Raw genomic sequence first — 23,139 nt, forward strand, 5'->3', positions numbered from 1 at the left:
AAATTTGTAGTGGGCAGAGCAAAAGTGAAGCCATTGGAATTTCACATACAGTCTCTATGCAAACTATTCAATTCTGCTGTTACAGTGGAAAAGCAGCCATAACAGTATGTATGAAAATAAGTTTAGCTGTGCTCCAATATAACTTTATTAATGAAATTTGAATTCTATATTATTTTCCCATCACAAATTATTTCAATTTTTAAAACAATCTTTTAATTTTCCAACAACTGAAAAGTATAAAAACCATTTTTAGCTTGTGAGCTGTACAAAAATAGGAGCAGGTCAGATTTGGCCCACAGGACATGGTTTGCCAATCCCTGCTCTAAGCAGCTAAAGTAACAGGACCTCAGTTTTGCTTCTCCTCAAAAATCTCTTTGTATTACCGATTTCCTCTCCTTTTGACTCAGATAAAAAACTGTCCTTCCTTTTTACCTGCCAGGTTCTGTAAGATCACACCCTCTCTTACTTCCTATAGGAGCTTCTTCATCATTTAACTCGTATCTTTCCCTTATTTATAACTGCTCCTTCTCTACTGACTCCTTTCTTTCAGCCTAACAACATTCTCAGATCTCCTCACTTCTGAAAAGACAAAGCAAAACAAAAAACTGACAATCACCCACCACAACAACTTGATCACTCAATTTGGCCATTCTTTTCCTCCCTCCTTCCATTCACTGCTAATCTTTTCTTTTTCACTTCTGACTTTATTTACCCTTTATCCTCTGCAGTTTGTCTTCTCACTACCAAAACTACTTCCTGGAGCGTGATGATTTCCAGTTGCCAGATCTAATAATCTCTTCTCAGTTCTTGATCTTATCGTAGAACCTTACATCATTCATCATCCTTCCACCCTTCCTCCATAATGCAGCAATAATATGGTTCTATTTCTGTTCTTCCTGATTTCCATCTTATTCTGTCTTCTTTTGTCTTTCTATGATAGTAGTATCATTCACTTACATTAGTTCTTCCATTTATTTGAGACAGGGTCTTGCTGTGTCATCCAAACTGGAGTACAGTGGTACAATCTCAGCTCACTTCAGGCTCAACTTCCAGGACTCAAGCCACCCTCCCATTTCACCCTCCCAAGTAACTGGGACTACAGGCATGCACCACCACACCCGGATAATTTTTGTAATTGTTGTAGAGATAGGTTTTCCCTACGCTGTGCAGGCTGACCTTAAACTTCTGGGCTCAAGCGATTTGCCAGGCTCAAGCGATCTGCAGGCCTCAGCCTCCCAGTATTGGGATTACAGGTGTGAATAATCCCAATCTGACTGTATCTCAGGACCCATGTCACTGCCATGCTGAGCCAAGCCACCATCATTTCTCACTTGAATTAAGGTAATGGCTGCTTGACTCTCCTGATTGGTCTCTTCTGCCCTAGCTCAACCTAAAAACCATTTTTACCAAAAAGATATATATATATATTTAATACTTTAAGTTCTCAGGTACATGTGTACAATGTGCAGGTTTGTTACAGAGGTATATATGTGCCATGTTGGTTTGCTGCACCCATCAACTCATCATTTACATTAGGTATTTCTCCTAATGCTATCACTCCCCAAGCTCCCCCATTCCCCAACAGGCCCCGGTGTGTGATGCTCCCCGCCCTGTGTCCATGTGTTCTCATTTTTCAACTCCCACCTATGACTGAGAACATGCGCTGTTTGGTTTTCTGTCCTTGTGATAGTCTGCTGAGAATGATGGTTACTAGCTTCATTCACATCCCTGCAAAGGACATGAACTCATCCTTTTTTATGGCTGCATAGTATTCCATGGCATATACGTGCCACATTTTCTTAATCCAGTCTATCATTGATGGACATTTGGGTTGGTTCCAAGTCTTTGCTATTGTGAACAGTGCCACAATAAACATACATGTACATGTGTCTTTATAGCAGCATGATTTATAATCCTTTGGGTATATACCCAGTAATGGGATCACTGGGTCAAATGGTATTTCTAGTTATAGATCCTTGAGGAATCGCCACACTGTCTTCCACAATGATTGAACTAATTTACACTCCCACCAACAGTGTAAAATCCTCCACATCCTCTCCAGCATCTGTTGTTTCCTGACTTTTTAATGATCGTCACTCTAATTGGCGTGAGATGGTACCTCATTGTGGTTTTGATTTGCATTTCTCTGATGACCACTAATGATGGGCATTTTTTCATATGTCTGTTGGCTGCATTATAAATGTCTTCTTTTGAGAAGTATCTGTTCATATCTTTTGCCTACTTTTTGAAGGGGTTTTTTTTTTCTTGTAAATTTAAGTTATTTGTAGATTCTGGATATTAGCCCTTTGTCAGATGGGTAGATTGCAAACATTTTCTCCCATTCTGTAGGTTGCCTGTTCACTCTGATGATAGTTTCTTTTGCTGTGCAGAAGCTCTTTAGTTTGATTAGATCCCACTTGTCTATTCTGGCTTTTATTGCCATTGCTTTTGGTGTTTTAGTCATGAAGTCTTTGCCTATGCCTATGTCCTGAATGGTATTGCCTAGGTTTTCTTCTAGGGTTTTTTATGGTGTTAAGTCTTACATTTAAGTTTTTAATCCATCTTAATTTTTGTATATGGTATAAAGAAGGAATCCAGTTTCAGCTTTCTACATGTGGCTAGCCAGTTTTCCCAGCACCATTTATTACATAGGGAATCCTTTCCCCATTTCTTGCTTTTGTCAGATTTGTCAAAGATCAGATGGTTGTAGATGTGATGTTATTTCTGAGGCCTCTGTTCTGTTCCATTGGTCTATATATCTGTTTTGGTACCAGTACCATGTTGTTTTGGTTACTGTAGCCTTGTAGTATAGTTTGAAGTCAGGTAGCATGATGCCTCCAGCTTTGTTCTTTTTGCTTAGGATTGCCTTGGCTATGTGGGCTCTTTTTTTGGTTCCATATGAACTTTAAAGTAGTTTTTTCCAATTCTGTGAAGAAAGTTAGTGGTAGCTTGATGGGGATAGCATTGAATCTATAAATTACCTTGGGCAGTATGGCCATTTTCACGATATTGATTCTTCCTATCCATGAGCATTGAATGTCCTTCCATTTGTTTGTGTCCTGTTTGTAGTTCTCCTTGAAGAGGTCCTTCACATCCCTTGTAAGTTCGATTCCTAGGTATTTTATTCTCTTTGTAGTAATCGTGAATGGGAGTTCACTCATGATTTGGCTCCCTGTTTGTCTATTACTGGTGTATAGGAATGCTTGTGATTTTTGCACATCGATTTTGTATCCTGACACTTTGCTGAAGTTGCTTATCAGCTTAAGGAGATTTTGGGCTGACACGATGGGGTTTTCTAAATATACAATCATGTCATCTGCAAACAGAGCCAATTTGAGTTCCTCTTTTCCTAACTGAATACCCTTTATTTCTTTCTCTTGCCTGACTGCCTGCCCTAGCCAGAACTTCTAACACTATGTTGAACGGGAGTGGTAAGAGAGGGCATCCCTGTCTTGTGCCAGTTTTCAAAGGGAATGCTTCCAGTTTTTGACCATTCAGTATGATATTGGCTGTGGGTTTGTCATAAATAGCTCTTATTATTTTGAGATATGTTCCATCAACACCTAGTTTATTGAGAGTTTTTAGCATGAAGGGCTATGGAATTTTGTCAAAGGCCTTTTCTGCATCTATTGAGATGATTATTTGGTTTTTGTTGTTGGTTCTGTTTATATGCTGGATTACATTTATTGATCTGTGTATTTTGAACCAGCCTTGCATCCAGGGATGAAGCTGACTTGATCGTGCTGGATAAGCTTTTTGATGTGCTGCTGGATTCGGTTTGCCAGTATTTTATTGAGGATTTTTGCATTGATGTTCATCAGGGATATTGGCCTAAAATTCTTTTTGTGTGTGTGTGTCTCTGCCAGGCTTTGGTATCAGGATGATGCCAGCCTCATAAAATGAGTTAGGGAGGATTCCCTCTTTTTCTATTGATTAGAATAGTTTCAGAAGGAATGGTACCAGCTCCTTTTTGTACCTCTGGCACAATTTGGCTATGAATCCATCTGGTCCTGGACTTTTTTTGGTAGGTAGGCTATTAATTATTGCTTCAATTTCAGAACCTGTTATTGGTCTATTCAGAGATTCAACTTCTTCCTGGTTTAGTCTTGGGAGGGTGTATGTGTCCAGGAATTTATCCATTTCTTCTATATTTTCTAGTTTACTTGCGTAGAGGTGTTTATAGTATTCTCTGATGGTAGTTTGTATTTCTGTGGGATTGGTGGTGATATCCCCTTTATCATTTTTTATTGCATCTATTTGATTCTTCTCTTTTCTTCCTTATTAGTCTTGCTAGCAGTCTATTTTGTTGATCTTTTCAAAAAACCAGCTCCTGGATTGATTTTTTGAAGGGTTTTTTGTGTCTCTATCTCTTTCAGTTCTGCTCTGATCTTAGTTATTTCTTGCCTTCTGTTGCTTCTGAATTTATTTGCTCTTGCTTCTCTAATTCCTTTATTTATTTATTTATTATTATACTTTAAGTTCTAGGGTACATGTGCATAACGTGCAGGTTTGTTACATAGGTATACTTGTGCCATGTTGGTGTGCTGCTCCCATCAACTCGTCAGCACCCATCAACTCGTCATTTACATCAGGTATAACTCCCAATGCAATCCCTTCCCCCTCCCCCCTCCCCATGATAGGCCCCGGTGTGTGATGTTCCCCTTCCCGAGTCCAAGTGATCTCATTGTTCAGTTCCCACCTATGAGAACATGTGGTATTTGGTTTTCTGTTCTTGTGATAGTTTGCTGAGAATGATGGTTTCCAGCTGCATCCATGTCCCTACAAAGGACACAAACTCATCCTTTTTATGGCTGCATAGTATTCCATGGTGTATATGTGCCACATTTTCTTAATCCAGTCTGTCATTGATGGACATTTGGGTTGATTCCAAGTCTTTGCTATTGTGAATAGTGCTGCAATAAACATACGTGTGCATGTATCTTTACAGCAGCATGATTTATAATCCTTTGGGTATATACCCAGTAATGGGATGGCTGGGTCATATGGTACATCTAGTTCTAGATCCTTGAGGAATCGCCATCTTGTTTTCCATAATGGTTGAACTAGTTTACAATCCCACCAACAGTGTAAAAGTGTTCCTATTTCTCCACATCCTCTCCAGCACCTGTTGTTTCCTGACTTTTTAATGATTGCCATTCTAACTGGTGTGAGATGGTATCACATTGTGGTTTTGATTTGCATTTCTCTGATGGCCAGTGATGATGAGCATTTTTTCATGTGTCTGTTGGCTGTATGAATGTCTTCTTTTGAGAAATGTCTGTTCATATCCTTTGCCCACTTGTTGATGGGGTTGTTTTTTTCTTGTAAATTTGTTTGAGTTCTTTGTAGGTTCTGGATATTAGCCCTTTGTCAGATGAGTAGATTGCAAAAATTTTCTTCCATTCTGTAGGTTGCCTGTTCACTCTGATGATAGTTTCTTTTGCTGTGCAGAAGCTCTTTAGTTTAATGAGATCCCATTTGTCAATTTTGGCATTTGCTGCCGTTGCTTTTGGTGTTTTAGACATGAAGTCTTTGCCCATGCCTATGTCCTGAATGGTACTACCTAGGTTTTCTTCTAGGGTTTTTATGGTATTAGGTCTAACATTTAAGTCTCTAATCCATCTTGAATTAATTTTCGTATAAGGAGTAAGGAAAGGATCCAGTTTCAGCTTTCTACTTATGGCTAGCCAATTTTCCCAGCACCATTTATTAAATAGGGAATCCTTTCCCCATTTCTTGTTTCTCTCAGGTTTGTCAAAGATCAGATGGCTGTAGATGTGTGGTATTATTTCTGAGGACTCTGTTCTGTTCCATTGGTCTATATCTCTGTTTTGGTACCAGTACCATGCTGTTTTGGTTACTGTAGCCTTGTAGTATAATTTGAAGTCAGGTAGCGTGATGCCTCCAACTTTGTTCTTTTGACTTAGGATTGTCTTGGCAATGCGGGTTCTTTTTTGGTTCCATATGAACTTTAAAGCAGTTTTTTCCAATTCTGTGAAGAAAGTCATTGGTAGCTTGATGGGGATGGCATTGAATCTATAAATAACCTTGGGCAGTATGGCCATTTTCACGATATTGATTCTTCCTATCCATGAGCATGGTATGTTCTTCCATTTGTTTGTGTCCTCTTTTATTTCACTGAGCAGTGGTTTGTAGTTCTCCTTGAAGAAGTCCTTTACATCCCTTGTAAGTTGGATTACTAGGTATTTTATTCTCTTTGAAGCAATTGTGAATGGCAGTTCATTCATGATTTGGCTCTCTGTTTGTCTGTTACTGGTGTATAAGAATGCTTGTGATTTTTGCACATTGATTTTGTATCCTGAGACTTTGCTGAAGTTGCTTATCAGCTTAAGGAGATTTGGGGCTGAGACAATGGGGTTTTCTAAATATACAATCATGTCATCTGCAAACAAGGACAATTTGACTTCTTCTTTTCCTAACTGAATACCCTTGACTTCTTTCTCTTGCCTGATTGCCCTAGCCAGAACTTCCAACACAATGTTGAATAGGAGTGGTGAGAGAGGGCATCCCTGTCTTGTGCCAGTTTTCAAAGGGAATTTTTCCAGTTTTTGCCCATTCAGTATGATATTGGCTGTGGGTTTGTCATAAATAGCTCTTATTATTTTGAGGTACGTTCCATCAATACCGAATTTCGCTGTTCAGCAATATTCTATCTTCTGCAACCTCTGTTGCTGATATCCAGGCAAACAGGGTCTGGAGTGGACCTCAAGCAATCTCCAACAGACCTACAGCTGAGGGTCCTGACTGTTAGAAGGAAAACTATCAAACAGGAAGGACACCTACACCAAAACCCCATCAGTACGTCACCATCATCAAAGACCAGAGGCAGATAAAACCACAAAGATGGGGAAAAAGCAGGGCAGAAAAGCTGGAAATTCAAAAAATAAGAGCGCATCTCCCCCGGCAAAGGAGCGCAGCTCATCGCCAGCAACGAATCAAAGCTGGACGGAGAATGACTTTGATGAGATGAGAGAAGAAGGCTTCAGTCCATCAAACTTCTCAGAGCTTAAGGAGGAATTACGTACCCAGCGCAAAGAAACTAAAAATCTTGAAAAAAGAGTGGAAGAATTGATAGCTAGAGTAATTAATGCAGAGAAGGTCATAAACGAAATGACAGAGATGAAAACCATGACCCGAGAAATACGTGACAAATGCACAAGCTTCAGTAACCGACTCGATCAACTGGAAGAAAGAGTATCAGCGATTGAGGATCAAATGAATGAAATGAAGCGAGCAGAGAAACCAAAAGAAAAAAGAAGAAGAAGAAGAAATGAACAAAGCCTGCAAGAAGTATGGGATTATGTAAAAAGACCAAATCTACGTCTGATTGGGGTGCCTGAAAGTGAGGGGGAAAACAGAACCAAGTTGGAAAACACTCTTCAGGGTATCATCCAGGAGAACTTCCCCAACCTAGTAGGGCAGGCCAACATTCAAATCCAGGAAATACAGAGAACGCCACAAAGATACTTCTCTATTTCTTTTAATTGTGATGTTAGGGTGTCGATTTTAGATCTTTCCTGCTTCTTGTGGGCATTTAGTGCTATTAATTTCCCTCTACACACTACTTTAAATGTGTCCCAGAGACTCCAGTACGTTGTATCTGTTTTCATTCGTTTCAAAGAACATATTTCTGCCTTCATTTCATTATTTACCCAGTAGTCATTCCATAACAGGTTGTTCAGTCTCCATGTAGTTGTGTGGTTTTGAGTGAGTTTATTAATCCTGAGTTCTAGTTTGATTGCATTGTGGTCTGAGAGACAGTTTGTTGTGATTTCTGTTCTTTTACATTTGCTGAGGAGTGTTTTACTTCCAATTATGTGGTCAATTTTAGAATATGTGCAATGTGGTGCTGGGAAGAATGTATATTCTGTTGATTTGGGGTGTACAGTTCTGTAGATGTCTATTAGGTCCGCTTGGTCCAGAGGTGAGTTCAATTCCTGGATATCCTTGTTAACCTTCTGTCTCGTTGATCTAATATTGACAGTGGGTGTTAAAGTCTCCCATTACTATTGTGTGGGAGTCTAAGACTTTGTAAGTCTCTAAGGACTTTATGAATCTGGGGTGCTCCTATATTGGATGCATATATATTTAGGATAGTTAGCTCTTCTTGTTGAAGTGATCCCTTTATCATTATGTAATGGCCTTGTCTCTTTTGATCTTTGCTTAAAGTCAGTTTTACCAGAGACTAGGATAGCAACTCCTGCTTTTTTTGCACAAGAGATGGGTCTCCTGAATACAGCACACTCATGGGTCTTGACTCTATATCCAACTTGCCAGTGTGTGTATTTTAATTGGGGCATTTAGCCCATTTACATTTAAGGTTAATATTTTTATGTGTGAATTTGATCCAGTCATTATGATGTTAACTGGTTATTTTGTCCATTAATTGATACAGTTTCCTCATAGTGTTGATGGTCTTTACAATTTGGCAAGTTTTGCAGTGGCTGGTATCAGTTGTTTCTTTCCATGTTTAGTGCTTCCTTCAGGAGCTCTTGTAAAGCAAGCCTGGTGGTGACAAAATCTCTCAGCATTTGCTTGTCTGTAAAGGAATTTATTGCTCCTTCACTTATGAAGCTTAGTTTGGCTGGATATGAGATTCTGGGCTGAAAATTCTTTTCTTTAAGAATGTTGAATTATTGGCCCACACTGTCTTCTTGCTTGTAGGGTTTCTGCCAAGACCTGCTGTTAGTCTGATAGGCTTCCTTTTGTGGGTAACCTGGTCTTTCTCTCTGGCTGCCCTTAACATTTTTCCCTTCATTTCATCCTTGGTAAATCTGGCAATTATGTGTCTTGGGGTTGCTCTTCTCGAGGAGTATCTTCGTGGTGTTCTGTGTATTTCCCAAATTTGAATGTTGGCCCGCCTTGCTAGTTAGGGAAGTTCTCCTGGATAATATCCTGAAGAGTGTTTTCTAACTTGGTTTCATTCTCCCCATCACTTTCTGGTACACCAATCAAATGTAAATTTAGTCTTTTCACATAGTCCCATATTTCTTAGAGGTTTTGTTCGTTTCTTTTCACTCTTTTTTCTCTAATCTTGTCTTCTCATTTTATTTCATTAATTTGATCTTCAATCACTGATATCCTTTCTTCCATTTGATTGAAGCTTGTGCATGCGTCACCAAGTTCTTGTGCTGTGGTTTTTAGCTCCATCAGGTCATTTAAGGTCTTTTCTACACTGTTTATTCTAGTTAGCCATTTGTCTAACCTTTTTTCAAGGTTTTTAGCTTCCTTGCAATGGGTTAGAACATGCTCCTTTAGCTTGGAGAAGTTTATTACCGAACTTCGGAAGCCTACTTCTGTCAACTTGTCAAACTCATTCTCCACCCAGTTTTGTTTCCTTGCTGGTGAGAAGCTGCGATCCTTTGGAGAAGAGGTGCTCTGGTTTTTGGAATTTTCAGCTTTTCTGCTCTGGTTTCTCCCCACCTTTGTGGCTTTTATCTACCTTTGGTCTTTGATGTTGGCGACCTACAGACGGAGTTTTGGTGTGGATGTCCTTTTTGTTGACGTTGATGCTATTTCTTTCTGTTTGTTAGTTTTCCTTCTAACAGTCAGGCCCCTCAGATGCAGGTCTGTTGGAGTTTGCTGGAGGTCCACTCCAGACCCTGTTTGCCTGGGTATCACCAGCAGAGGCTGTAGAAGAACAAGTATTGCCGCCTGATCCTTCCTCTGGAAGCTTTGTCCCAGAGGGGCACCTGCCTGTTTGAGGTGTCTGTCGGCCCCTTTTGGGAGGTGTCTCCCAGTCACGCTACACAGGGGTCAGGGACCTGCTTGAGGAGGCAGTCTCCATTCTCAAAGCTCGAACACCGTGCTGAGAGAACCACTGTTCTCTTCAGAGCTGTCAGACATGGATGTTTAAGTCTGCAGAAGCTGTCTGCTGCCTTTTGTTCAGCTATGCCCTGCCCACAGAGGTGGAATCTATAGAGGCAATAGTCCTTGCTGAGCTGCAGTGGGCTCTGCCCAGTTCAAGCTTCCTAGACGCTCTGTTGACACTAGGACCTACTCAAGCCTCAGCAATGGCAGATGCTGCTCCCCCCAACAAGCTGCAGCATCGCAGGTTGATATTAGACTGCTGTGCTAGCAGTGAGCAAGGCTCTGTGGGCGTGGGACCTGCTAAGCCAGGCACAGGAGAGAATCTCCTGGTCTGCCGATTGTGAGGACAGTGGCAAAAGCACGGTATTTGGGCAGCAGTGTACCGTTCCTCCAGGTACAGTCACTCATAGCTTCCCTTGGCTAGGAAAGGGAAATCCCCTGATGCCTTGTGCTTCCTGGGTGAGGCGATGCCCCACCCTGCTTCAGCTCGCCCTCCATGGGCTGTACCCACTGTCCAACCAGTCCCAATGAGAAGAACTAGGTACCTTAGTTGGAAATGCAGAACTCACCCACCTTCTGTGTTGATTTTGCTGGGAGCTGAAGACCGGAGCTGTTCCTATTTGGCTATCTTGGAAGCAACTGCCCACAATAATGTATTCTTTTTAAAACCTACATTGGCTGGGCACGGTGGCTCATGCCTGTAATCCTAGCACTTTGGGAGGCTGAGGTGGGCAGATTGCCTGAGCTCAGGAGTTCGAGACCCAGCTGGGGCAACACAGTGAAACCCCATCTCTACTAAAATACAAAAACTTAGCCAGGTGTTGCGGCGTACACTTGTAGTCCCAGCTATTTGGGAGGCTGAGGCAGGAGAATTGCTTTAACCCAGGAAGTGGAGGTTGCAGTGAGCTGAGGTCATGCCACTGCACTCCAGCCTGGGTGACAGAGCAACACTGTGTCCCCCCACAAAAAAAAAAAAAACAAAACTAAGTCAGGTCATATTACTCCTTTACTCACAAATCTCCAGCGGTTTCCCATTTTTGAATAAAGGCCAATGTTCTTACACATGTCTACAACTTATACCATCTACTCCCTTCATTTCCTGCCACTAACACTTTGCTCCAATCACACTTGCCTCCTTCCTGTTCCCATGACATGCCACTTAAATACCTCTGCACTTTTGCTGTTCCATATGCCTCAAAACACTCTTCCTTCAAAGAGCTGTAGGAGTTATTCCCTTAATTCCTTCAGGGAGGCATTCCCTGACTATATGTAGCATTGCAATCCCTGTTCCTACTCCTGTACTCCTGACACTCCCAACATTCTTCCCTGTTTTGTTTTTTCCCCTATAGCACTTACCTTCTGGCTTACTATATATTTTACTTATTTATTTACTGTTTCTCCCTATTAGCCACAAAGGCAGAGATTTTTAAAATATATTTTATTCATTGTTATATCCCTAGCTCTGAGAATTCTTTGGTATGTAGTTGGCACCCAACAAATATGTATTGAGTCAATGAATAAAACATCCCTCTATAACCCAAATTTAAAGGTCTAGGGCATTTTGATTTCTACTTTGCCTTTATATATCTCATTTAGTCAGTAACTACATCCACTGAATCTATTATATGAATCCTGCTTCTCACACACTCTATTTTGGGTCTTCATTATCTCTCAAATAGTCTAATACAAAAGTATCATAACTGATGTCCCCAATTTAATAAATATTAAGTACCTTCTATGTGCCAAGCAGGTTAGACAGTAGGAATAAAAGGTGAACACAATCCAAATCCTTTATGCACTTTACCATCTAATTACAACCTGCTTTGACTTCTACTGATTTATCTTAAACACTTTAGACTGACTTATTGTTTACATGTATGTCACAATCTGCTTAAAAATAAAAACAAACATAAACTACCAAAAAACCATCCATTCCTTACCTAAAGATTAAGTCTCATAATGTCAATTAAGAGCTTCTACTATTAGCTTTCAACCTAATTTCTCAGCATTATTTCTTACTATCCAATGCAATACTATAGGACAACTGCTAAACAAATCTCGTATTTTCTGCCTATATACTTTTGTTCAAGCTGGTCTATCAGCTTGACAGTTTTTGTTTCTTTATCTAACTGATGAAAGGTTGCCTAGCTTTCAAAAATCTAACTTAGATACCATTTCTTCCTGGATACCACAGTCAAAAATGTTAGCTTCCCTTTTCGAAAGTTAGCTAATACTCTCTACTAGTTGAGAGAATATAGCATAACATTCATCAACCAGTCCTCGTTTTGTTTATAGTTCTGCCTTATTAAAGATGTGACCCTGGGGTAAGTGAGTTCTCTGGATTTCAGTTTTATCACTTGCAAAATGAGGATAATTCCTATCTGCTTGGGTTGTTGAAATAAATGAGATAAAACACACAAAATACCTAGCACAGTGTCTTGCATCTTAAAAAAGGGTTCAAGAAATCTTATGTCTCTCCCCAGTTGTTGTTATTTATCACATTTTCTGCCTCATTACAATTACCTGTGTATGTGTCTTAAACCACCTCCCTTCCAACAAATTTTAGAAAGATAGGAATTATGCCCTATGTATCTTTGTATCCTCCACAGCACCAATTTCAGTACCTTGTAAACAGTAAGGTAATGTGCACTGTTAAACTGAACTAACAATAAATTAATTAGCAAATCTATTTTTGCTACATATTCCTCTGCCAGTTTTGAAGCTCTTAAATGAAAATAGAACTAGACAGAAACAGTAAATACAAACGAATATAAAGAAAACTAACAAATATATTCTTGAAATTTGAGATTGTTATATGGTATCTGAACCTGTTCCCTTACAGTTCTCTTACCTGTTACTTCATCACTATGAGTAGACAATAGTTTCCAAATGAGGTAAGGACCACCAAGGATAACAGCAAAGAACAAGAATATTGGCCATGATTTTGCTGAGGTAGCTGCTCGGTCCTCAGCACCAAGGCATGCCACAGTTCCTTCACTTTCCGCCCAGAGGTCTTCATTCTCAGAGCCTCTTCTTAAACCTAACATCCGCTGTAACCTTCTGTAAAGATACCGTATAGTCCTAACTAATGCAAAAGCTGAAAACACTTTTGTAAAGTGTATTTTCAGTCGGGAAAAGTGATTTGCTACATCCAATACAGCCCTGAAACTGTTATAGACAGCTGAAAAGGTAGCATCCATCATCATACTGACAGAGGCAAATGCATGCACAATACTTTCAATGGACTGAAATGCACCCCTGCTGCTTTCTTCAGCTTGCTGAACAAATCTACTGGGTGGAAGATCATCTACACGGAGGCGGTTGTAGCCCAGCCCATTATATCCGTAACTATAAGGACTATAGCTTCCATAAAATGAATTTCCATAGGCACCATATCCAGAAGAAAATGAACTGTAAGCAGGTCTAAAAGTGTTCACACTGCTACTTCCTGTCTGCTGTGATGGCCTTGGAAGAATAGGTGGGGGCACTCTGGTAAGTGCTGGTTGTCCAGGTCTTGTCATTAAAGTAGGACCCAAATCAGCAGATCTAAAACCAAAAAAGATTCAAAACAGTTATTTAAGCATACAATAAATTCAATTCAAAGTAACTATTAAACACCTCCTATATACCTGGTGCTATGACAACTTCTTCTGTTGCCCAGGCTGGAGTATAGTAGCACAATCAAACCTCACTGTAGCCTCAACCTCCCAGGCTCAAGTGATCCTCCCACCTCAGCCTCCTGAGCAGCTCGAACTACAGGCGCATGCCACCATACCTGGCTAATTTTTTATAGAGATGGGGTTTTGCCATGTTGCCCAGCTGGTCTCAATCTCCTGGGCTCAAATGATCCACTGCCTTGGTTTCCTAAAGTGCTAGGATTACAAGTGTGAGTCACTGTGCCCAGGCATCATTTTAAAGTTTATAATTTAATAGTTTTTAGTATACTCACAGAGGTGTGTAACTATCACCATGTGTAATTCAGAAGATTTTCATCACCTCACAAAAGAAACCCCATATTCATCAGCAGGTATTCCCCATTTCCTGCCCACCCCTCCACCCATCTTTGGCAACCATGAGTCTACTTTCTGTACCTAGACTTGTCTATTCTGGACATTTCATATATAGTTAATTCTTGTTATTTAACATAGTTATATTCTGTAAAGTCACTGTGAACTCTGAACCAGCAGATACCAAATCATTGCTTCTTTCATCAATCAGTCAATACATATACTTATTTTATATGTGTTTCTGTTTAAAGTCACTTTATTCCAGGTATATTGTTAACTCATTAACAACTCATGGCCAACAGCACAATAGCTCATGCCTGAATGAAGCTTATCTAACACCTGTATTGTATCTGTAAGGCACACTACAGCCTTCCTGTGCTTAGGAACACTAGAGATCACTTCAGCACTATGCTTGGGGGCCATTTTAGACAGCAAAATCACCATTCAAAAATGTGAAAAAACCCGGCACTAAACAGACTTTGTTAAGGACAACTGTTTACAGCATGAGAGCTGAAATAAGAAACCAGAGTGTTGCTTTTTTTGTCTCTCGGTTGTTCCTCAGTTGTCAGCTGAGGGACAACTCAGATTTTTACCTGATCTATGTTTGCCCTCAAATGACTGTGAAAATGCCAGGAATATTGATTTTGGGATTACAAATAAATTTTAGTGAGCAGACCAATTTGAAAATACAGAATCCACAAATAATGAGGATCTATGGTAAATGGACTCATACAATATGTAGTATTTTGTGACTGGCTTCTTTCACTTAGCATAATGTTTCCAGGGTTTATCCATTTTATAGCATGTATCTGTACAGGCAGCCCTTGGTATCTGTGGGGGAGTGGTTTCAAAACCTCCTTCAGATACCAAAATTCATGAATGCTCAGGTCCCTAATATAAAACAATATGCTATTTGCATTTAACCTATGCACACCCTCCTGTATACTTAAAATCATCTCTAGATTATAGTATTTAACACAGTGTAAATGTTATGTAATTAGTTATACTGTAGTGTTTAGGAAATAATGACAAGGAAAAAGGTCTGTACATGTTCAGTACAGGTGCAATTTTTTTTTCTGCTTTTTTTTTTTTTCTTTTTAAGAGACAGGGTCTCACTCTGTTGTCCAGGCTAGAGCATTGTGGCATGATCATAGCTCACTGCAGCCTCCAACTCCTGGCCTCAAGTGATCCTCCCACCTCGGCCTCCCAAAATGTCAGGATTACAGGTATTAGCCAACACGTCTGGCCTATTTTCTGACTATTTTTGATCCACAGTTGGTTGAATCCCCAGATGTGGAAGGCCAACTGTATTTCATTCATTTTTATTGCCAAATTATATTTATTCACACATCAGTTGATGTATATTGGGGCTGTTTTTACTTCTTGCTATTACAAATAATACTGCAATGACCATTTATGTGCAAGTTTTTGTATGGACATGTTTGCTGGGTTATATGGAAACTCTACATTTAGCCTTTTGAGGAATTGCCAGATTGTGTTCCAAAGCAACTGTACCATTTTACATTCTCGCCAATATATGAGGGTTTCCAATTTCTCCACATCCTTGGCCACATCTGCTCTTATATTTTTCATTATAGCTATCCTAGTGGGCATGAAGTGGTATTTCACTGTGGTTTTAATTTGCATTTTCTTGACGGCTAACGATGTTGAGCATATTTTCATGTACTTATTAGTCATTTTGCAATCTTATTTGGAGAAATATCTGTTCAGATACTTTGCCCACTTTTAAGTTTGCCTTCTTTTTTTTGGAGACAGGGTCTCCCTCTGTCATTGAGGCTGGAGTGCAGTGGTACAAACACAGCTCAAGTGATCCTTCTGCCTCAGCTTCCTATGTAGCTGAGACCACCACTCCCAGCTAACTTTTTGGTAGAGATGAGGGTCCCACTTTTTTGCCCAAGCTAGTCTCAAATACCTGGGTTCAAGCAATCCTTCTACTTCTGCCTCTCAAAGTGTTGGGATTACAGGCATGAGCCATTGCACTTGGCTTAGCTTTTTTATTGCTGCTTTTTAAATTATTGTGCTACATGAGTCAAAAATATCTTTTAAAACTTTTTTTTGAACAAAAGTTCAATTAAGGCTCACACACTGCATTTGGTTGTTTTGTTTCTTTTATTTTCTAAACTAGAACAATTCAATTTTTTCAAATATCCCTGACCTTCTAAAGAGTCAACCCAGTTTTTTTCTAGAAATGTCCTACCCCCAGCCCAGGTGTGGTGGCTCATGCCTGTAATCCCAGTACTTTGGGAAGCCGAGGCAGGCGGATCCCCTGAAGTTAGGAGTTCGAGACCATCCTGGCCAACATGGTGAAACCCTGTCTCTACTAAAAATACAAAAATTAGCCAGACATGGTGGTGGGCGCCTGTAGTCCCAGCTACTCGGGAGGCTGAGGGAGGATAATAGCTTGAACCCGGGAGGCGGAGGTTGCGGTGAGCTGAGATCATGCCACTGCCCTCCAGTCTGGGTAACAGAGTGAGACTCTGTCTCAAAAAACAAAAAAAGAAATGTCCTACCCCCAGATTTGTGTTTCCCCAAAGTGTTGTTTAACTTGTACTCTTATTTCGCCTCTTATTAAATTAAGATTGCATTTAACAGTTTGATTAGAATCAGGTTCAATATTTTTTGGCAAGAATAACTCATAAGTGCTATTGTTTACTTCACACAGTATTACTTTAGGAGGCACATAAAATGCCATATTATTGCCTCCTCATTTGTGAAGCTAAGTTTGATTAGTTGGTTAAGGAGGTGACTATGAGAGCTTTCCATTAAAATGTATCTTTCCCTTTGTAATTAGTATATGATCTATGGGATGACAGTTTGGTACCACACAAATATTCTATTCCCCAGCAACTGTTCATTTGATAGTTTAGCATCCATTCATCATCCTTGCCTGAAACAAATATTAGATGTGGAACTGCAAAATGGTAATTTTCTAATCCAGGCTAAAGTTTTAATTTAGACTTGTATCATAATATTATAAACAAGCTACTAGAACTCTCTCTCTCTCTATATATATATAAATATATATTCTTTTTTTACTGGATCTAATATTTAAAAATGGAACAAAACTTAAAAGGAGCTAGTGAACGGCCAGATAGTGTAACGCATTCAGGCTTTGATGAAGGAGTTCTGCTCCAAAGTAGAAGCAATAATACAGAAAACAGAGAGACAAACAGACATTATCTAGATTTAACACAAGACAGATTTATGGAACAGAAATGAAACAGAAATGTAACACGGTAAGGAGGGCTGAAGCTACGGGCCTACTCAATTCTGGTTCTGTAATCAGGCAGTGACAGCCAAGATGCAGGCTTCCATGAAGTAATAAAAATGAAAAGTGCTCCATTAGAATGGAACCAGTTCATTGCTTGAGGCCGGGAGTGAGGATGTGTCACCTTGGCTCCTACAAAGAGATTATAAAATTTGCTGATGACAGTTTAATATTTTGAGAAAGAGAACTGAGAAAGGGAGAGGACTGTGAGAAGGCCTCCAACCCAGGAAATGAAAGAACTACTGACCAATTTGATCTGTGATATCCTTAATCTAACTCACTGTTTTTATGGCGTTTTGTTTTTGTTTTTGTTTTGACAGGGTCTTGCTCTGTCACCTAGGCTGAAGGCTCACTGCAACCTCAAACTCCTAGACTCAAGCAATCCCTCCCACCTCAGCTTCCGAAGTAGCTGGGACTACAGGCGTACACCACCATGCCTGCCTTTTTTTTTTTTTTTTTTTGGTATTTTTTATAGAGATGGGTTCTTGTTACATCTTGAGAGGCTGGTTTCCAACTCCTGGGCTCAAGCAATCCTCCTGCCTCGGCCTCCAAAAGAGCTAAGATTACAGGTGTGAGCCACCATGTCCAGTCTGACCCACTGTTTTTATACCTGATTCTTACCTAAGTGGTAAGTAGAGGGAACAGGTAGAGGCAACAGGAAACCTATTAGATAGAGAGAGGGGAACATGGAAGAGGGAAAGGAGAGAAAACAGAACTCTAAACTTACTACTCAAAATAACCATCTCAAAAATGCCACACACATGAAGAAATAAAAACACTAAGAAACAAAGCCAACAAAAATCAGCAAGTATAAAACCCAATTAAAAAAACTAATTTTATGTAACAGCTCAGGAATGATTTTAGATATGTTAAAAATTATCAGAGAGAGAAATGAAACAATATCTGTGAAATAAAAATTGAAATAAAAACATTTAAATATTTTAAAAATTCCATTAGAAATATTAGAAAAGGTGGCCACAGGCCAGGTGTGGTGGCTCACGTCTGTAATCCCAGCACTTTGGGAGGCTGAGGCAGGTGGATCACGAGGTCAAGAGTTCAAGACCAGCTTGACCAAGATGGTGAAACTCTGTCTCTACTAGAAATACAAAAATTAGCTGGGCGTGGTGGTGGGCACCTGTAATCCCAGTTCCTCGGGTGGCTGAGGCAGAGAATTGCTTGAACCAGGGAGGTGAAGGTTGTGGTGCGCCGAGATCGTGCCACTGCACTCCAGCCTGGGCGACAGAGTGAGACTCCATCTTGAAAAAAAAGAAAAAAGAAAAAAAGAAAAGGTGGCCACACCGATAGGAACCGTTTTCAACTACCAGTCAAGAAGAAAATTAGCTGCTGTACACTAAGGAGCAGAGTGGAAATACAGAACTTGGGAATTCTACTTTAAGTAATGGTTGTCGAGGTAATTAGATTAACCCTCCCACTGAACTAGAAGGGTAGGAAATAGAAAAGAATTCTGTTTACACATTAGAGAACAAGGCACTGAGGAATTCTGGAGTCAAAATCCAGGAGGAAAAAAAAAAGCCAGAGAGTCAGATCTTTTGAGATGTTTCCCTAGAAACTAGGGCCAATTCCAGAAGAGATGGTTGACAGAATGAGAAGCTAGGCAGAGATTTTAACAGACTCCCTGGGCTAAGGAGACATAAATTGGAGTTCAGAACCCTAAAGAAGAAGGCCATAGGGAACCCTCACACTTCAGATTGGGACCTTAAAAAGGGAAATATGCTAGTAGAAAGGGTAAAAAGGTTAATAGGAAATGGACTAACTCTGGTAGGAATGAAAACCAAGTTTTAAATCAGCTCAATCCTTTATTGGATTAAAGTGATTCTAGATTGTTAGTGGCCTAACATTCTGGTCAAAAGGAAAAGTCTTTAGAGAAAGATATCCCTAGGCCTCAAATCACATTAAACTGTCTATATACAATGTGCAGCTCTCATTTAAAAATAAATGGGCTTGGCTGGGCATGGTGGCTCACTCCTGTAATCCCAGCACTTTGGGAGGCTGAGGCAGGTAGGTCACTTGAATCCAAGAGTTTGGGACCAGCCTGTCCAGCATGGTGAAACCCTGTCTCTACTAAAAATATAAAAATTAGCCAGGTGTGATGGCGAATGCCTATAATCCCAGCTACTCAGGTGGCTGAAGTACAAGAATCACTCGAACTTGGGAGACAGGGGTTGTAGTGAGCCAAGACTGTACCACTGCACTCCAGCCTGGGCAACAGAGCAAGACTCAATTTTAATAATAATAATAATAATAATAATGGGGCTTATATAACAAAATTAGGGGTGGATCACAAGGTCAGGAGTTCAAGAACAGCCTGGCCAAGATGGTGAAACCCCGTCTTTATTAAAAACTACAAAAAATTAGCTGGGTGCAGTGGCAGGCACCTGTAATCCCAGCTACTTGGGATGCTGAGGCAGGAAAATTGCTTGAACCTGAGTGGCAGAGATTGCAGTGAGCTGAGATCACGCTACTGCACTCCAGCTTGGTCAACAGAGTGAGACTGTCTCAGAAAAAAAAAAAAGAAACTTCAGATAATACAAAGAGCTCCAAAGGGGATCCAGATAACAGAGTTATTATAGAGTTATTAGGCAGAGACTTTAAACAACTATGCTGAATATATTCAAATAAAAAAGGCAAGATTGGGATTTTCCAGAAGAAAATAGGAACTATAATATAAAGCAGGACCAAATGAAGATTCTACAACTAAAAACAAAACAAAACAAAACAAAACCGGAAACTATGAACTCAATGACTGGTTTAATACCAGATTAGACACAGTGAAAGAAAAATATCAGTGAACTAGGAAACAGACGGGAAGAAAATACCCAGAATGAAGCATAAGAAACAGAAGGATAAATACAGAAAAGAGAGTAAGATACAGAGAGTATAGTAACACATGGGGTATATATGCAAGTTGAGTTAAAGGAGTAAAGTGACAATAGATAAAAACCATATTTAAAGAAATAATGGCTTAAAGTTTTCTGGAATTAATGAGAGGCATCAAAGTCAGATTCAAGTATCTCTATGAATTCCACCAGAATAATACAAAGAAAACCACACTGAGGCCTAACAAAGCAAATTGCTGAACACTAAAACAGAGAAATTGAAAGCAGCCAGACATGGAGTGGGGTAAGGTTCTTTTTAAAGGAGCAAAGAATAAGACAAGGAGTGGTGGCTCATGCCTGTAAGCCCAGAACTTTGGGAGACCTAGGTGGGAAGATCAGTTGAGCCCAGGAGTTCAAGATGGGCCTTGGCAATATGGCAAAAACCCGTCTCCACAAAAAATACAAAAATTAGCTGGGCATTGTGGCATGTGCCTGTGGTCCTAGCCACTCGGGAGGCTGAGGTGGGAGGACTGCTTGAGCCCTGGGAGGCCGAAGCTGCAGTGAGGTATGACTGTGTCACCGCACTCCAGCCTGGTGACAGAGTGAAACTTATTTCAAGACAAACAAACAAAAGACAGAGATGGCCAAAAAGTCAGAGAGCTGACAAAAGAAAAAAAAAAAAAAAAAGGAAGTCAGGAAAAACTTAAGTCCCTTGATGACAATGTTGAGAAGGCAGATCTCTAGACTTCTTGCTAACTAAACAATACATGTCTTTATAGTCCAAATCACAGTAAGTCAGATACTGTTACTTATAGCAGACACTATTCCTGATATAATGCTTAACAGAAGAAGAGATAGTAAAGACTAGCGTTCAAACAAAACTTAAAATAATATTTAAAGGTATAATTAGTGAGAATTTTCCTGAATTAAAAAAATACATGAATCCTCAGACTGAATATGGTGGGCCGAGCAGGAAGGAAAAAAAATAAATGTGTGCGTGTGTGTGTGTGTGTGTGTGTGTCTGTATATTCATACCTGGATACAATATAATAAAGCTAGAGGACCAAACATATCAAGGCTACTAAGGAGAAGGCAGTCTGCCTACAAAGAAATGAATTAGGCCAGGTAAGGTGGCTCACGCCTGTAATCCCAGCATTTTGGGAGGCTGAGGTGAGTGGATTGCTTGAGCCCTGGAGTTTGAGACCAGCCTGGGCAACATGGCAAAACCCCATCTCTACTAAAAATATAAAAATTAGTTGGGCATGGCGGTATGCCCCTGTAGTCCCAGCTACTCAGGAGGCTGAGGCAAGAGGACTACTTAATCCCAGGATGTAGAAGCTGCAGTGAGCCATGATTTCACCACTGCACTGCAGCCTGGGTGGCAGAGTGAGATACTTTCAGGAAAAAAAAAAAAAAATAGACTCAACAGAAATATTTCTCTAGCTATAAAACTTTGATACAAAACCAGAATAGTACAAAGAAAGAAAACTTCAATTTTACCTAGGAAAATGTATGCAACAGTCTTACAATATTAGAATAGAATTCTTTTTCTTTTTGGAGACAGGGTTTTGCTATGTTACCCAGGCTGGAGTGCAGCAGTATGATGACAGCTCACTGCAGCCTTGAACTCCTGGACTCAAAGGGATCCTCCCACCTCAGCCTCCCTAGTAGCTAGGACTACAGGGGCATGCCACTACACCTGGTCAATTTAAAAATTTTTTATAGAGATAAGAGTCTTCCTATGTTGTTCAGGCTGGTCTCGAACTTCTGGCCTCAAGCAATCCTCCTGCCCTGGCCTTCCAAAGTGCTGGGATTACAGATGTGAACCACTCCACCTGGCCTAGAATAGAATTTGGAATACATATCAGAAAAAATCACGACTAATCAGAGTTCATTGAGAAATGCAAGGATGGTTCAACGATAGAAGGTCAATTGATACAATAAACCACATTTTCTCTAATCTTGTCTTCTCATTTTATTTCGTCAATTTGATCTTCAATTACTGATATCCTTTTTTCCACTTGATTGAATCAGCTGTTGAAGCTTGTGCGTGCATCACGAAGTTCTCGTGCCATGGTTTTCAGCTCCATCAGGTCATTTAAAATCTTCTCTACACTGTTTATTCTAGTTAGCCTTTTTTCAAGGTTTTTAGCTTCCTTGCAATGGGTTAGCTCGGAGAAGTTTGTTATTGCTGACCTTCTGCAGCCTACTTCGACAAACTCATCAAAGTCATTCTCTGTCTAGCTTTGTTCTGTTGCTGGCAAGGAGCTGCAATTCTTTGGAGGAGATGAGGTGCTCTGATTTTTAGAATTTTCAGCTTTTCTGCTCTGGTTTCTCCCCATCTTTGTGGCTTTTATCTACCTTTGCTCTTTGATGTTGGTAATCTACAGATGGTGTTTTGGTGTGGATGTCCTTTTTGTTGATGTTGAAGCTATTCCTTTCCGTTTGTTAGTTTTCCTTCTAACAGTCACGTCCCTCAGCTGCAGGTCTGTTGAAGTTTGCTGGAGGTCCACTCCAGACCCTGTTTGCCTGGGAATCACCAGCAGAGGATGTAGAACAGCAAATATTGCTGCCTGATCCTTCCTCTGGAAGCTTTGTCCCAAAGGGGCACCTGCCTGTTTGAGGTGTCTTTCGGTCCCTACTGGGAGATGTTTCCCAGTCAGGCTACACGGGGGTCAGGGACCCACTTTGAGGAGGCAGTCTGTCCGTTCTCAGAGCTCAAACACCGTGCTGGGAGAACCACTGCTCTCTTCAGAGCTGTCAGACAGGGACGTTTTAAGTCTGCAGAAGTTTCTGCTGCCTTTTGTTCAGCTATGCCCTGCCCACAGAGGTGGAGTCTATAGAGGCAGTAGGCCTTGCGGAACTGCAGTGGGCTCCTCCCAGTTCGAGCTTTCCTGCTGCTCTGTTTACCTACTCAACCCTCAGTAATGGCAGACGCCCCTCCCCCTGCCAGGCTGCTGCCTCACAGATTGATCTCAGACTGCTGTGCTAGCACTGAGTAAGGCTCCGTGAGCATGGGACCCACCGAGCCAGGCATGGGAGAGAATCTCCTGGTCTGCTGGTTGCTAAGAATGTGGGAAAAACCCAGTATTTGGGCGGAAGTGTCCCGTTTTTCCAGGTACAGTCTGTCATGGTGTCCTTTGCTTAGGAAAGGGAAATCCCCTGACCCCTTGCG

At 40.5% G+C, this 23,139-nt stretch overlaps 1 protein-coding gene across 1 annotated transcript in view; it reads right to left on the reverse strand.

Annotated features, from left to right (window-relative positions):
• Positions 1–23,139, reverse strand: part of PEX13 (peroxisomal biogenesis factor 13) — a 36,509-nt gene that overhangs the window by 9,594 nt on the left and 3,776 nt on the right. Inside the window, exon 2 of the mRNA XM_050753501.1 lies at positions 12,683–13,377. Coding sequence (XP_050609458.1) covers positions 12,683–13,377 — 695 coding nt within the window. The remainder of the gene's footprint in view (positions 1–12,682; positions 13,378–23,139) is intronic.

This window comes from Macaca thibetana, chromosome 13 (genome assembly GCF_024542745.1).
Source record: "Macaca thibetana thibetana isolate TM-01 chromosome 13, ASM2454274v1, whole genome shotgun sequence".
Classification (NCBI taxonomy): domain Eukaryota; kingdom Metazoa; phylum Chordata; class Mammalia; order Primates; family Cercopithecidae; genus Macaca; species Macaca thibetana.